The sequence below is a fragment of the Melanotaenia boesemani genome, chromosome 15 (genome assembly GCF_017639745.1).
Source record: "Melanotaenia boesemani isolate fMelBoe1 chromosome 15, fMelBoe1.pri, whole genome shotgun sequence".
Classification (NCBI taxonomy): domain Eukaryota; kingdom Metazoa; phylum Chordata; class Actinopteri; order Atheriniformes; family Melanotaeniidae; genus Melanotaenia; species Melanotaenia boesemani.
This window is the reverse complement of record NC_055696.1, coordinates 4986466-5003110: the sequence shown is the minus strand read 5'-3', so window position 1 is coordinate 5003110 and position 16645 is coordinate 4986466. Positions and strand designations below refer to the sequence as shown.

The 16645-nt window shown below is 36.1% G+C and overlaps 1 protein-coding gene across 1 annotated transcript; it reads left to right on the top strand.

The window, feature by feature from the left end:
• Nucleotides 1-6021: 6021 nt before the first annotated feature.
• hrh2b (histamine receptor H2b) lies at nucleotides 6022-8249 on the top strand. Its single transcript, XM_042008786.1, has 2 exons — nucleotides 6022-6642; nucleotides 7776-8249. The coding sequence occupies exons 1-2, from the start codon at nucleotides 6022-6024 to the stop codon at nucleotides 8247-8249; spliced, it is 1095 nt and encodes a 364-aa protein (XP_041864720.1).
• Nucleotides 8250-16645: the final 8396 nt, after the last annotated feature.

Sequence of the window (16645 nt, the reverse complement as noted above, 5' to 3'; positions counted from 1 at the left end):
TGAACAGAGTTGAAGAATTTAATAAAAGATTTTAAAATTAAATACTCAGATTTTTATTCTGAAAGGATTTCTGCTGAGTATCTCTTTCCCCCAATGTATGCCTCCCTTAGATAATGAGATGTAAAGTTTCACATGGTAATATCAACACATTTTAGACAAAACAAAGTGAACTTTGGACGATTTCAAGACAAAAATATTTAAAAGCTCAGATTTAGCTTGCATATTGAAAGTCACAATAAAACCCATTTACATTTAACATGACTTGCATTTGATATTTTTGCCTCTTACTCTCATTGGCCCGGTTTTATGAAGCAGAACACAGTTGTTCTCATGTCATTTTGTGTGTAGAATTTATGGCTCCCAGTTGGATGTGGGATGTAGCGTTCCCATTAACTAATACACCAATTTTCCAGTTTGTAATCCTTTTTTAATGTTTTATCATCATGTATTTAAGAAAAAGTCAAAACTGTTAGATTAATGTTTACATGTCTACACACATGGACTGTTTCTTTTTATGCAACTGCAGTGCCAGATTCTCCTAAGTGGACTTCCTGGGAGGAAAAGTTTTAAAAAACGACGACTCTGCCACAGTCTCACAGACTCTGGTCCAGCTGGGTTACCATTTTTAAGTAACTCATGTTATTATTTAATCTCTTTTGCTTGCAAGATTCTTTAGAAAGCTAACTTGTTTTGTTTTATAGAGTTTTAAAAGATCAGCAACGCTTGTTTTTTTTAGAAAGGGTTAGCATAATATGACTTTTAAAGTTATTTGAGTCATGTATAAAGCTGTTGACTCATTTTGAAGTTTTAGTCATTATACCGACTGAACTGAAACAATAAAGGTGTTATACAATCCACTAAGGACAAAGACTCACAGAGACAAAAAATTTATAAAAATAAGGGCAAGCAAACACTATTTGGTTTTGTATATTTTTGCATCATTTTAACATTGTTTAGTGTTTATATTGAGGCTTTTTACTTTTATTTTCTCTTTGCATAACCTTTTTTTTTTTTACTTTTTATTTACTGTGCATTTTTCATCATTATTTTGCATCGTATATTGAAGATTTTGCTTTAAGTTACAGAGTTTTCTTTTTCTTTCCAGTCATTTTGCATCATTTTCAGTTAGATTTGTCCAGGTTTAGTCCATCTGTGTGTTGCTTTAATCACGTTAAATCTCTGTGTTGCTCCTATGCCCTTGGTGTAAATATTTAGCATGTCTGATCATTCTGTGTCACATTTACTTTCTGATAAAGGTCAGGTCTGTTGCATATCTTTCATGTAATTTTGAACCTTGGCTTTTCTTTCCCGTCTTTGCTTATTTGGATGTTTAGTAGCTTTTCTTTATCTGGTCATTGTTTTGTGTGTCTTTCTGCAATTTGCAACATAGCTGGTATGAGTAAGAACATTAATAAATAAAGAATTGACTCTGGGCTTGCTCTTGTTAAGCATTTGTTGGGTTTATGACAAAATAAATCCAGTAACATGCTCATCAGTAATTTCACTTTGCCTCTTGTTAGAATAGAACCACGGCATCTCAGCACTCTCATGTCATTGTGCTGCAGTTAGCACAGTCCCACACTGTTAGCTGCTGTTCTTGATAACATTATTGAATCTCAAGGTTATTAGCCTTTTATAAATGTTTATTGCTTGTGCTGCAGCGCTGATATTTTCAAGCATATTCATTCTCACAGGGTAAAGGTCATATTAACGTTTTTAGGGAAGTCATAAAATGAAAATCTTATCATATATTTCAACCACTTTTTACACTTTCTATTGTAAATGAAAAATGTTTCTGTATAGGGATACATTTTGTGGAAAACAACATGTGGTCCATCTACTTTTTCAAACTCTTATTGTTTACTTACTTTGCATTGCATAAGAATAAAATAATCTAAAAGAACAATTAATTATATAATACTGTAATAAATACTCTCTTAAGTGCACCATGGAGTCCATTGATGCAGCATCTGAAAGGTGAACTTAAGTTGCTTCATGAACTGTTAATCCAACAGTTCTGCACATAGTGTCATGCTAAACTCAAAGAGAGGAGGAGAGGAGAGAGAGAGAGAGAGAGAGAGAGAGAGAGAGAGAGAGAGAGAGAGAGAGAGAGAGAGAGAGAGAAGTTTACACATATGCAGGCTCAAGGAACCAGAGAGCACGTCTGGTCTGAGAGTAAGGTCGGGGTCTGTCAGAGTTTTGGACGAACCATGTAAGTTGAGCTTACTTCCAACAGCAGCGTTTAGTGAGATTTTACATGGAGAAATAAGGCTTTTATAGAGTTTTACACACACATACTGCCATGAATTTGAAAAATTTCCATCTTTAACATGAAGGAGCTTATTTGTTTTTGACATGCAGAGTATAAATGGATGGATGTGTTGCTTGGTAATAATTATGTATAATTTTCTTTGCTTATACATTCACAGCATGTACATAAGTATCTGATTTAGTCATGATTAAGCCATGACGATATGCAGCTTTGGACAAACATTGCTCAGAACACTTTGTACATTTCAGTGTTACATAGTTTGTAATTTCCTGGTAATGTTGTATTATGACATACTGTAATTTATTGTCTGTAATTACTGTGTAGCTTTAATATGTTACACACTATTACTCTTTTACCACTGCATTTCACATTATATACATTTGAGATTTTTATGTTGAAGTTCAACATAAATGTCCAAAGTCAGTAGTTGTAAATGTTTTCTTATATTATTAATATTTTCTTGATATGTAGTAGTGGGGCTACGTATTACAACAGTGACAGAGTTGTTCCATTAATTTAAAAGAGAATATATCTCTTAGTGCCATCAGTGTAACAAAATAGGGTGATGCATGTCACTTTTGTAAATGTCTAAATGATTTGCACATCTCCAAGTTTCAATTTTCACGCAATAAATTATGGGTTTATAATGTTTGCTCACCTTCTGTCATTCATCACCCAATGTTGTCCACATTGCTATCTCACACTGTTGACTCATATACCTGCTTAATAATGCAGGTGATTTTAAAACTCAGGTTCTCTGGCTGTTGTGTGCAGATGTGCTGCTAAACACAAATGTGATAGCATTGAACTTTAAACTCTTTTAACAAATAATAACTCTAACTCTAATAACAACGTTTCTATGGAAACTAAATGAGTTTATCCCTGAGGGAATTTTATTGACATTTCTAAAAATATTGGATTGTTTGAGTGGGAAAGTAGGGGTTAAATAAAAGCTTCTGCAGATCAATAAACTTGTATGAGAACAAAGAAAACAAGAACAAAACAAAGTAAAATGCTTATTTGAGATGATGAGCTTATTAGGGTGTAATTATTATGGAAATGCATTTTTAATTATTTTTTTTTGTGCTGCAACCAGATCTTATGTGAAGCAACGTAGCAGAGAAAGTTACTGACAATAGAGAAAAAGCTACTTATAATTGTTGTGCTTCCTTTTAAAACAAATATTGATGTGTGAAACAGTTGAATGGTAAATTAAATGACTAATAATTGAATAAATATATAGAATTTATGGATGACTTTATTTGTACTAAATATTAAATATAGTAACAAAAATTGCATGTCATTTGACTATTATCATTTAAAACATTACTATGTTAACTTTAGTTTGGGAAAATATTTACTGTAATATTAGTTTGTTTTTGTTTTTTAAGTGGAGCTATGAAAAAAAAAAACAAAAAAAAAAAAACGTATGAATAGTCTTACCTGCCGGAGAGCTCAGAGCATTCACAGTTTGAGAATCAGACTAAAATGTTTATTGAGAAGACAAGCTACAGTCTCCATAAAGCAAGACCATGAAAATTTTCACCTCATTAGAAAATCAAACATGTTTATACCATGTCACCTGTGAGTTAGTCAGGTTTTTATTTACAGCTGCACAGAATCTACAGTCCATTGTTATACAACCTGGATTCTATGGGCTCATTCTATGTAACTGTCTCATACACAAGTGACAGAGTAAAAATACACAATGCTGACTGGATGGGAATGTTTGAGGTACAAGCTTTTTTAAATGGCAAAATTATGCTTTATATGTCTCCTTTAAACTGATCTGTTTAGCTAGTCAGTGAGGAAACCTGATAATCCAAACTAAGGATCCTCTGATTGCTGTGTAATATATATGTGGAAGAAATTATTCAATATCCCCAAATGAGTCTCACTTTTTCAAGTCATCTGTAAGTACAGTCCTGAAGAACTTTGAAACACTGTCGCAAAACTAAAGGCAGAGTAGATCCTGGGTGATCCGTTGCTTCCTGAGGACTTCCCTGCTTTTTTAGCTACTGAAAACTGGACAAACTGTACACACACTTAAAACAAACATGATTTAATCTGTCCTATTACGCATGTGTCATAAAGCTTGAGGTGTTGATATCATGTGTGTATCATACCTACTTCTACTTATTGCCATCACTGCTGTTTTTATTGCAGACATATTAGTACAGTAAATATGCCGTCAGCCTTGTCATAACTTTATGTTTTGAAATACTCCGCTGTCACCAGAAGGACCGAGTTTTATGTAATTTATTATTTGAATGTGAAATAAATAAGACAGGCTTGTTTTTGTTTTTGCCTATTTAGAAATTATTAAATAAAACTGCAACCAGCATACTTTCATGACTCTAAATAACCCGTGTTAGACTTATTTATTTATCTCAAATAGATTTTTTTATTATTAATTGTGAATGATGGTGGGAGAATACATTCTGACCTCATCAAATGAAATTAGCTGTTACTGGAAAATGAGTTTAGCTTGTTCATTATCAAACATGTCATATACCATATAACTTGCATTCATCAATATTAGGCCAGTCTCACTGCAAGGCAGGACAGAAGGAGCTTTGAAACGAGAAGTGCAAGTCTGGTGAGCTGGCCTGAACACATTTTTTTGTTTGTTTGTTTGTTTGGTTTTTTTGGTTTGTTTTTAGCAATATTTAGATTTTATACAAACAAGAAGTATCTTTATGAAATACTTGAGGATGCACATGTATCAGTGGAATAGAATAAGGTGGTGAAATAAAAACAAATTATATTTCATTCACATTTTGAATATATATTAAGAACATTCAAATGGTAACCAGAGGGAAAAATAAACAAACAATAGCAACCAAAAATGAGCTCTCAGTCTTATTTTCAAAGCATTGTGGCTAGATGCTTTGGACTGTTTTCTTTTACCATGCTTGTTTTTTTTTTTTTGTTTTTTTGTGTTTGTTTGTTTTTTTTTTTTTTTTTTTTTTTTTTAAAGAGTAACTATATTAGACTGTTTTATAATTGTTTTCAAGAGCTTAATACCCTGCTGGTGGTGAGAAAATATAGTGCAGCCCAATCTTTCCCTGAAATAAATATCCCTGTCTCCAGGGAATAGCTGTATACACATTCTTCTTTTTTTTTTAAATCTCTTTCTGTGTTTTAAACCATCATGTTCTAAACAAGCAAGCGTTGTATTCACAAAAAGAAAAGAAAAAGTTGCATATTTGGGATCTTAAACGATGTAGATACTAGCACATAATGAGACATTGCAAGCATAAGTTAGTTTTCCACTCCTCACATTCAGCATGTTAAAATCAGTCCGTGAAAGGTTTCATCCTAAATTGTCGTCTTCAATATTTTCAATTTCACTTTCCATAAATTGTGTATACACATGGACAACAGGTGCAAACATGTATTGTTATTAAAATATCCATGTTCATGTGTAAAGGGTTTGAATGTCACATGGATTGTTAACTGGCATTTATATGATGATGTGAAAAATTTTAATTAGTCACTCTTGTTCTTTCTTCTCCAGTGCAGTGTTGACTTCAGGACCCATGACAGTGACACTGTGAAAAAAGAGATGAATAAGAGATTCTTTCTCTTTAGTGATCTGCATCTGAACCTGATTACCTTCCCTCACAGATGCAGGAACATCTGATAGAAAAGTAAACTGGAGAAAACATTTGACCCAGTGGATGAGACATTTTACACATTTCCTACTGAGATACAACAGCAGCAGTGACCCAAAGGTTAAAGGAATCATGTTTTCCATAGCCTTCCGTTGGCTTTTCCTCATGTTTGTTATCATTCTGACCATCGGGGGCAATGTGTTGGTGTGCTTGGCTGTGGGACTTAGCAGACGACTGTGGAGAATTGCAAATAGCTTTGTAGTGTCGCTGGCAGTGGCAGATCTTCTTCTCGGCCTGCTAGTGCTGCCCTTGTCTGCCGCTGTGGAGCTACGTGGTGGGAAATGGCCCTTTGGAGGAACCTTGTGTAACATCTACATCTCCCTGGATGTCCTGCTCTGTACATCCTCCATCCTGACCCTCCTAGCAATCAGTGTGAACAGATACCTGGCCATTTCATCTCCCCTTAGCCACTCCAGGAGAGTTACCCCTCGAAGGGTAACACTGGCCATCATCTCAATCTGGGTCTTTTCATTTGCTGGGGCCTTTTTACCCATCCACCTGGGGTGGAACACAACAGACTACAGGGTGCAGAACTTGGACTGGGGCATGGGTGATGAGGACAAGGAAGGACATTACTGCCAGTTTGAATGGAATAACAACTATGTCATTTTCTATGCCTTTTGCTCATTTTACCTGCCTTTGCTGCTGATGTGCGGAATGTATCTTTGCATTTTCAGAGTGGCACGAGAACAGGTGAGTGTTTTATATTTTCATTCAGCAAAATCATGCTGTCATAACTTATAGTCTGCTCTGGTCAACCTGTCCTTTAAGTGGAATGCAACCCTCATTTTATACACCTGTACTGGTCCGGCTTTATTAGTGTGAAATAATTACTGAAATCAAGCACTAAAGATGGGCATAGAAATTACTTCAAATGCCATGCACAGTTTTAAATGGATCGTTGCCAATATTCTTTTAGCCCTGCACATGTGGATCCAGTGGCCTTAGGTGCAGTAATACCTGCACTACATGTAACTATTTCAACATTGTGCACATCAAATCAAATAGAACCAATAGTGACCTAAGGCGACCTATTCGACCGATAAATATTTTAAAAATCTAATTTCACACTTTAACATGTGCACTGTCTTCTTCTATGTGCCTTTTAATGTGTTGCTAATCCCAAATGATGCTCTTGCATCTGTCAATCAAAACCAGCGCTGCTCAGAAAGTTCTCACTTTCACCGTGTCTCGTTCAGAGACATCGGAGGAAAACTGGTGGCACAAACATGGCAGGTGCTATGTGCAGATCAGCGGCAAGTGAATATTAATGGCTTATCCTGGCAATTAGATACCAATAGAACCACAGTTTTGATTTAAAGGCCATTGACTTTAGATTATGTGCTGCACCTTTGAGACAGAATGTGTGCTGTAAAAATGCCTATAGCAGCTCCCTGCAACAAAACGCCCCCCACTTTAGCGATTACACTTATGCTTCAATTAGGCTTAAAAATTAGATTAAACAGAAGTCATTTGCATTTTACTGTAGGATCCAGAGATCTGATCTTTCTGTCTCATGTCAATATTCATAATGCACAGTGTAAATAACACAGACTTTCTCTATGGATGAAAAAACAAATAAATCTTGAGTATTTCAAACATCTGTAAACCCTATAAAAATGTTATTCTAAAAAAAGCCATAGATGACATGTTAGTAAAGATTCCTTATAAGACTGGCTTTTTGTTTGTTCTTGAAACAAAGACAAATTATGATTTCATAAGCTATTTGTATTGTAATGAAGGCTAATATTTCCATAGAATATTCATATCTGATTCACGTAAAGTTATATTTGGCTTGCAACAATAAAATCCTGTCTTCTTTTAAGGTGCGGCGTATTCGTGCTACCACTCCATCATTTGCACACTCAGCAACTGCAGCCATAGCCCGAGAGCACAAAGCTACAGTGACCCTGGCAGCTGTACTGGGGGCTTTTGTCATTTGCTGGTTCCCCTACTTTACCTTCTTCACCTGGAGTGGCATAAAGGAAAATAGAAATCCCCCTAGTACACTTCATTCAGTAGTTCTGTGGCTGGGCTACCTAAACTCAACCCTTAATCCCATCCTGTATCCAGCATTCAACAGGGATTTCCGCCGGGCCTATGGACAACTGTTATGCTGCAGAGGACCATCATGTGGGAAACTGCAGCTTTCTCGTGCGTCTATACACAAGCGATTGACCTTAGTTAATGGAATCAGGGTCTCCCAACAGTCTCAGAAACAGGTAGACAAACTTAAAGCTGAAACAGAGAAGAACCTGAGTTTGCATGAGAAGAATGGCACCCCTGATCAGCCAGTATGAAATCTGTTTCATTAATGGACTTAATAAATATTGCAAACTTACTAACCTCTCACTGTACAAGATTAGGAGATAAGTTACATTTTCAGTGTATATTGCCAAAGATTATATATTTCAAGCATTGCCCAGTGAGTGCTACACAACTTTTCAAGTGCTTAATGAAAAAGTGCACACATCATCTTATTGATTATATCAAATTTTACTCTCATTAAAGTCTGCAGTATTGAAATATGTTACACTGAAGCATAATAAACAGTAGATCTAAGTGGATGGAATTGATAACTCAGTAATTTTCTCAACAAGTTGCACATCGACTCAGCTGGTTAAAAGTTTGCAAATTGTTTATTTTCTCTCTTCTGTCCTGCCATAGACAGTGAATAAGTGACCAGAAAGTTCATTTGATATGCAGAAAATGTGTATGTTTGACATGACCCAAGCAGGATGCCCTAAAGGACTTCATGGACATTTTAACAGATTAACAGCAACTGAACAAGATGTCATCAAAAGACTTGTTGAAGGTAATAAGTGAACGCACTGATAAGCTTCTGATTTTGTAGTGGATATGCACCAAAGCACATTCATTAAAAAATGATAGTAAGAAAATCTTAAATGCCATGATGTGATTATTACACCTTTATTACCGTTTAAGTAGACTAAATGTTATTCTAATGTAGAATAGCATCTATAAGCATGATATCAATAGATTTATTGTCTTTCTTTGGCAAGGCAACATAAAACTAAAGAGCATTAATGGATGTTATAACGAGCAAAACTTTTGTCATATAAATAAAAAAATATCAAAGTTGAAATTTCATGTATTTAAGAAACATTTATTTTAGAGTATTTATTCTTTTTATTTATACTGCTTGATCAGTTTAAATTAAATATAGATACACAGTGATTCATTCCTTTCACTCTATTTTGATGCAACAGGAAACTTTGGGGAACCACTGGGTGGTTTACTACAGTAGGAGAAAAAAGCTGACTTAAACCCTCCAAACAGCTCAAACATTTTTCTGTCTTTGGGAAACTGGAGTAAGTTTCACTATAGTTTTACCCCACTCTATTTGGGTGGGATTTTAGTCAAAGAATGTGGTTTATTAAGTGGAATTTGTTCTGTTCAGACAGCACAGAAAGGATTCTCGTGTACTAATAGGCATACATGGCTACAGTTTACCTCAAATAAAAGCAAACAGAATGAGACTGGCTGCTATGTCTGATAAAAACACTGTTATTATACAGCTACATCTTTCTCTGATAAATAGTTGTTTGCTCCTGCAGGTTTAAAATTTGCAATATTTAGCCTTCAAACAATTTCTTTCTCAATAAAAAAAAAAAAAAAAACTTTGGATATATTGTTACTTCTTACAGACACTTTAAAATGTATTGTCTATTTAATTAACCAGCTTTATTTTGTTTTTATAATTCTAAAAGAAGACCATCAGTGGTTGGGTTGATGAGAGCTGGTTTACCAACAATCATAAAAAAATAAGAACTATAATAACTTTCATGTTAATACTCCTAATTGGGAAATTAGCATTTTACCCATCTCAAGATGTACTTAAGAGTAATGGGCTGCCACATTTCAGCACCCAGGGAACAGTCGGTGAGTTAAAGGGTTAATTTGTTGTCAGTAACAAAAACTTATAATTACCAAGCCATGCTAAGTGTGACCAGTCAAGTTCCTTGAAGCTGAAGAAAGCATAGTGCAACTTTAGATAATTTATGTTTAATGTTATATTGAATATGTATTTACTCTGCTTATCTGTGTACCGAGACCCAGTAGTTAAGTATAAGAACTGCAGGGAAAAATGAACTTACCAGGTAATGGACATGCCTGATGATCTGCTCTGGGGCTCCTGGATAAATGGTTGAATTTGAATTCAGTGGCGACACCTTTTCTGCTTTTTTTTCAGCATTGTAGCAAACAGAATGATGGTCTGGTTGCTGTGTTATGCAGAACAAATTTGCTCTGCGAAGGGGAGCTTTATGGTTATAAGGCTCCTCTTGATAATCAAACTTTTTTATTTTTTTTTATTTTTATAAATATGTTGTTTTATCTTATTTATTTAGTATATTGAGTATTATAGAACTTGTCTAATCTTGCTGGACCTGACCAGAGGGGAAAGAAGAAAGACAACAACAAAACAAAAAAGACATAAATGGGAGAAGTAAAAAGGAAAGTGAATTAAAAGGAAGTAGAGACAAAGATACAGTGAAGAAGCAACGACCCTTCAATTCAACTTAACACCAGACAACCAGCTGCTACACCTGTACAGAAACACAACAGAGAATTTCTTACAGCTTTTACAGGTAAACTAAGCTGACAGTCATTTGTAGCACCAATAAAAAATAACCAAGGCAACAACAGGAAGATGTATCACAACAACAACCAAATTACTAGAAACATGCCCCAAAAAAGAATAAATAAATAAATAAAAAACCCTAAGCAAAAATAGCTTGTGTATAAATCCATTGGACAACTCAATGACTGTGTCAGCATGCAGAGTATAACGAGTCCAGATTGAGCAGAGATTAGTGTGATCGTGCAAATATGACCACAGAGATTAAAGGCAGACTAGGGCGGCCCAGAGACCCGGGCGATCAGCAGCAATCTTAGTGCATGAACCCAAACCACCACACCACAATGACTACCCTGGACTCACCCCAAGGGCAGCAAAGGGGGCACAATCACGAGGCACAGGCCCTGGCGGGCCAAGATCAGCAGCCGTCGACACCACCAGGCACTGGCCTTCCAGGGTGGACAGAGTGAAGGTCCCTGAGCCCCAAGAACTACAAGAAACATATCAATTATTCTGGTCATAGGTTAAATGTCATTTTTGGTTAATCTGAAAATGTTGAAATTACAAATAAATTCCAAAGACTGCAAGACCCATTTTTAAATGCATTAATAAAGATATAGGATATTTAAAAGATAGGCACACCAATTCAAAGCAAACCATGTATTCCCAGCAGATGGCAGTGTGAACCAGCTTTCACACTTCATGAGTTCGGCAGAGATCATCTGTATGCTCCAAGTCCCTCTGTGTGTGGGAAACATTATTTCAAACCAAATAGAACGTTGTCAACAAAGATGTATTGTTCAGATAATCCACTTTGTTTAATTTGCTTTTGCAATAAAACACACAGAAGTATCAAAATGTTTTATCAAGAGAGTCAGTTGACGATATATTTATAATAACTAGGCAGCCAATTCAATAAATAACTTCTCAGAAATGTACTTGCAACCAAAAAACTGTTCTTTCGTAGATTAAAATGTGATTTAGTGTGAGGATGTTGTTACAGTCCCCAGGACTGTTCAGGACTTAAGTTTAGGTAGAACAGGACAAAAGAATAAATGAAGCAGAGAAATCCTATTTTTTTCAGATTCTTGTGAGTATATTCCAACATCCGTAAAATTTCTTGATGCTATCCTTACATCATCTAGGCCTTACTGGCATTGTTTAGACACCATCTATTTATTACTGAGGCAACGTGAAACCTCTAAAATACCTCATACATTATGCAAGTGAGTAGGAAGTAAGGTTGGTGGTAAGGATCCAAACTCAAAATAAGATTCCTTTTCTGGTTTCTTCACAGCCATATTCACCTGCATTGTATGCTTTTATAGAGGCTGCCTCTGCGTGTGATTGAAGTGGAGTGTAGGCTGTTTGTTAAGTCACACGTCTTAATTGTCCCCAGTGGAGCCAAACAGGACAGCCGTTGCCATGGATAATTAAACAGGCTGCAGTGGGACCACATTTTGCAAAGGTTTGTCATTTGGTCAGAACAAAGCCAAGAGATGAAAGGAGCAGTTTATACTATACTTTACTTATAAAGGCAGCTACACTTTGTGTCTATTTTGTAATCTTTGTTCATCTTGTGTTTCTCCTCAAAAGGTTCTGATTTATTTTTAAGTTCTCATTTCTGATTCAGCAAAGTCCTCTTAGCTTTCTCAGCAGTTTTTTATTTAACCTATATGAGTGCCAGGTGCAACAGAGGGAGCACAGAGTTGTACAAAAAGCTGAAATACTTATACTTTACATAACTTTCACTTTCAGGGTGGGAAATGTTTCAGTGTATGAATATTGTATCTGCATGGGCCTGTGTGCATTCCAGTGTGTGGGTTTGGCTGTTAGCTCTATCTCATCCTGCCAGATCATCCCAGCTACATGGCTTCCCACTGATTCTGTCACTTCTCATCATTTCATATAAAGATGACTGTTAAACTCCTGTCTGGAGATCCAGGAACAGGTTTGTCTGAGCATGCTCAGTGCGGGGGCTTGGGAAGCTTAATATTAGTGTGGGAAGCAACACAGTGCTGCTGTGGGGGTCAGCTGTGCTGCTGCCTGCATTGAACAGCAGTTGTTTTCATACTGAGAGCACAGAGCAAGTAACCCAGAGGAAATTGATAAAATTTTAGACATCCCTCATCAGATTAATGCCGGTGGATGAATGGAGTAACTCTGTTAATAGCACTGATCATGTGTAGCTACATTTATTACTAAACTCTTAAAAGGGACCATTGTTCTTCCTGATGAAAGGGATTAACCATGGCAACAATTCTAACTCTTTAACTATTTGTTTGTTCATTTTTGTTGTTGCCAATGTTGTTACAGTGAAATGCCACAAGGAAGATTTCTCTAATGTTTTCTTGGATTCACATTGGTTGGTATCAGTTTAAGGTTAATTTGCTGCAGTATAATATTCTTCATAATATGATTTAATATGATAGGTTAAAGCTTTGGGTCATGCTTGCAGTGAGAGGCTAAATAAATAACTTGCCACAGAGAGAAGACCCTAGAAGTGATGCAGAAATTAGATCAGTAAATTTTCTAGGTTTGATGTGTTGACCTTGCCGTGCTATTTATTGGTCTCTGGAGGGCATCCATGATCACAAGAAACAGAGGATAATGTAGCAAATTACTCCCTGGGATCACAAGTTGCTTTGCATCTGTAGTGGAAAGTACATTACACACATATGTAGATAAATCAGACACAGCTTTTTGGAAGATGTCCTATGAGTAAATTGTTTTAAAGTGTTTTTGTGGATCTTGTTTTGACTCTATTTACACATATGGGAACTTTCCCATACTGCACTGAGGACGATCAATAACTACATTTATATGGACAAATATTTCTTCTCTCAATCAGTCTGATCAGAGATTCCAGCTAACATGTTTACATGATCTCTGGATAAGATGATCTGATCAGTTGTCTTTTTACATGATAAAAAGTGTACTGATTTGGAAGAAGAAAGAGAACAAAAAAGATGTGATCAAATTTGACAAAACATCTGCTTCTTTCAAGTCTTTTAACCATCAATGTGCTTAATTACCTGTAATTCTTTCAGAATTTCTAACTAAAAAGATGTATCAATCACAGATTAATTCTGTTTTGTAGAGGCAATTTTTAAATCTTTGAAATCATGTCACCAAACCCCCACGTGGTTTAAGCATGTACAGGAACAACATCCACCACAGAAACCACCAAAATGAGAGTAGACATGATTATTTTTGCTATTAATCAGATTGTAGAACAGTTCAAGCCATCCCACCTGATCAGACTGAAAATTCATTCCAGTTAAGGATGATCAGATAAACTGAGAAGTTTATAATACGCATTGAATGTTTCAATCAGATCAAAGGTGCTCCATGTCAATGCAACTAATGCCACCCTGTCTAGACCTCTTGGCCCTCCTTTGCCACCCCATGTAAAATTTTCTAGATCTGCCACTGATGAAGTGTACATTTGGTTAATTATGTACAGTGACTAAATTTTAAATTCTTTAACAGTTGTGGCTCCAGATGAGAGGTCTGACAATGACACCAACGAGTGCCCTCAACAGACATAATATGACTGAATTAACTCAAGCTATTTACTTAAATTTACTCTTAAAACTAGAACCTATAATATATCACACAAACACATCAGTGGTACTGGCAATTCATATGGAGAAAATGCAGCTGAAAAAGCTTTAGATGTTGTAGATCATGAAGGCACCATTCAACCAATTCAGACCTAATGGAACAGAGTGGTGCACCAGTGATGCCTCGAGTCTACGAAATTGTAACATAAATTAAACATGAGCTTAAAATGGATATGAATGCTAGATCTATCTAGTGTCTGGAGCTTGTAGTGTTCACGCCATTGATGCCTGGCTATACCATGGCTAATAATCTGTGGTAGCCTGCTGGCTTAATTGCTACCATTGGGGCCAAGTGCCAGAGTTATACTCCAAATACTGCCTGAAAGGTCATTTTGAATGTTTTTCATAATAAACTACAGTTGTGATAGCTTTTCTGTTTCCACAGCTGTTGCTGCTTGCTAAATTATTCTTCGAGACAAGTCTGATCTCTGATTCTTCATTTCCTGAGCAGGAGCATTAATCATGCAGGTCATTTGTAACATCTTGCAAGAGAAGCACTTGGCAGGTTAATTGAATTTGCTGTTGCAATAATGCACACACGGCACTATAGCATGGGCTCTGTTTTACCATGGTCAGGTCCACTGAGTGTCGTACATGCTCAAGATGCGACTCTTCAGAAGAGAGAGATTATTTGGTATTTGTAAGCATAAAATATAAGAGAATCAAACATAACTTATACTGTATGTTGTTGCAGCTAAAAATGAATAAGTTCCTTTTGAAGGATGACTTCACTAATATAAATTGCTATGTGGTGCTGCACTTGTACTGAAGTTTTAAGGTTTTTTCCAATCTGCAGCATTTACAGAGTATTGTTGGGTCTTGGTTTAGAATACGCCCACACTGTAGATGACTGTGGGTGAGAATTTCTATTTGCAACTCTGTAGTTGTTGAGAAATTGCAAAGAACAGACACACAGATTTCTTCATTTATCAGTAACATATGTGCTGCTGGTGACATTCTCACAGAAATTGGTGAAATACTGACAAAACAAATCATTAGTTCATGTTCATGGACATCATGTATAGTCTCACTGCATCAATAGAAAAAACTGACACAAAAAGAGTGGTTATCAGGGTACAAGTCCACACACCGACTCTGGAGTATCTCACCCATTATTTTGTATACTTTTAAACTTAAAACAGCACTACTGAAATTGTGCAGATGTCCAGTTGCTGGCATGTGATGTGGGGCTGTAAAGCAATACACAGCTGGCCTGTGATGCTTTGGGCTAGAAAAAAGTCTCTCGGCCACCTGATGCTGCTACACAACAGCTCCAGGAATGTACATAACAAATGTCAGTGTGTCGTCAAAAAGAGTTTGAAGTGCAAAGGTCGGGAACTTATATAGTATTGTTTTAGAAATTTTCTTTTGTTTTCCCTCCCTATTTAAATTAAGCTGGTTATCTGCAAAAGGTACAAAGTTGGTGAAGGAAGTCTCTAGCTGAAATGCAATACTTTAAGAGCTATGTTGCCTAAAGAAGATGCTTAATTAATGTTAATCAAATCTGAGGTCCATCCGCCTGCCTTTAACAGAATTTAATTTTTGTTCAGTATGATGCTAGCTGCTTTATCGCTGACTGTCTGTTATATGGCAACTGCAGCATTTAAGCACAAACTGTCTTCTATATCTCAGTGATGGTCTGTTGCATTTAAACATTATAAAAATTTCAAACTTATTGTTTGTAAACTTATTGTAGCAAATTGATACTAAAAGGGATTTTCCCCCATTTGCACTGTTTATAATGTGTATTTACTTATAGCCTGTGCATACTTGCTGTGATAGTGTGGCTTGCACTGTGCAGCTATTTTTACCACACCGCTCTTTAAGTAAAGTACTTCTCTCTAAGGATCTAAACAGGACTCTGCAAGCAGCCGAAGGCCTTCGTGACTTAAGGCTTTCGTGACCTTAAGTCACGAAGGCTATACCCCTTCTACAGTTGTTGTCTCTTTTTTTGTTTCCATTTTTACTGTGTGACAGGGTCATTTTTGGATTAAGACATCCTTAAATTTGACTTTGCCTGTGAGAGATAAATAGAATCTTAAAGCATTAAATATAGACAAGATGACGGGGAAGAAAATGGACAGAGGTAGTGCTGCGTCATACATTTCTGGAGTGAGAAACAAAAAGCTCTGTCTTCGCGAGGAAATTGTGGACTTACATAACCTGCTTTAGAGTGACTTCAACTCAGAAAACACTGCTGTGTTAATGGTGCGTTTGCTTGTGTTGCTTTGGTTCAGAGTAGTTTTCTGCTTCAGCAATAATAGTTCTATTTTATAGCAGAAAATGTGGTTGTACATGCTTTAGTTATATGTCATGGGATTAACTACTCAAATCACATGCTGTTTAACTTCAGCAGTGTCACTATTTCATGACAAAGATTTTCACATTTTTGGAACAGAATGTCAAGAGGTCAACTCTTCCTGCTCCACAAACATCAAAATTTCATTTTTACCCCATAATCCATCAACCC

What these genes read in the sequence shown, in the direction of transcription:
- hrh2b (XM_042008786.1), top strand. Translation starts at nt 6,022, where the DNA reads ATGTTTTCCATAGCCTTCCGTTGGCTTTTCCTCATGTTTGTTATCATT. An exon ending in TCAGAGTGGCACGAGAACAG is followed by an intron (nt 6,643 to 7,775) that starts GTGAGTGTTTTA and finishes TCTTCTTTTAAG; the next exon opens with GTGCGGCGTATTCGTGCTAC.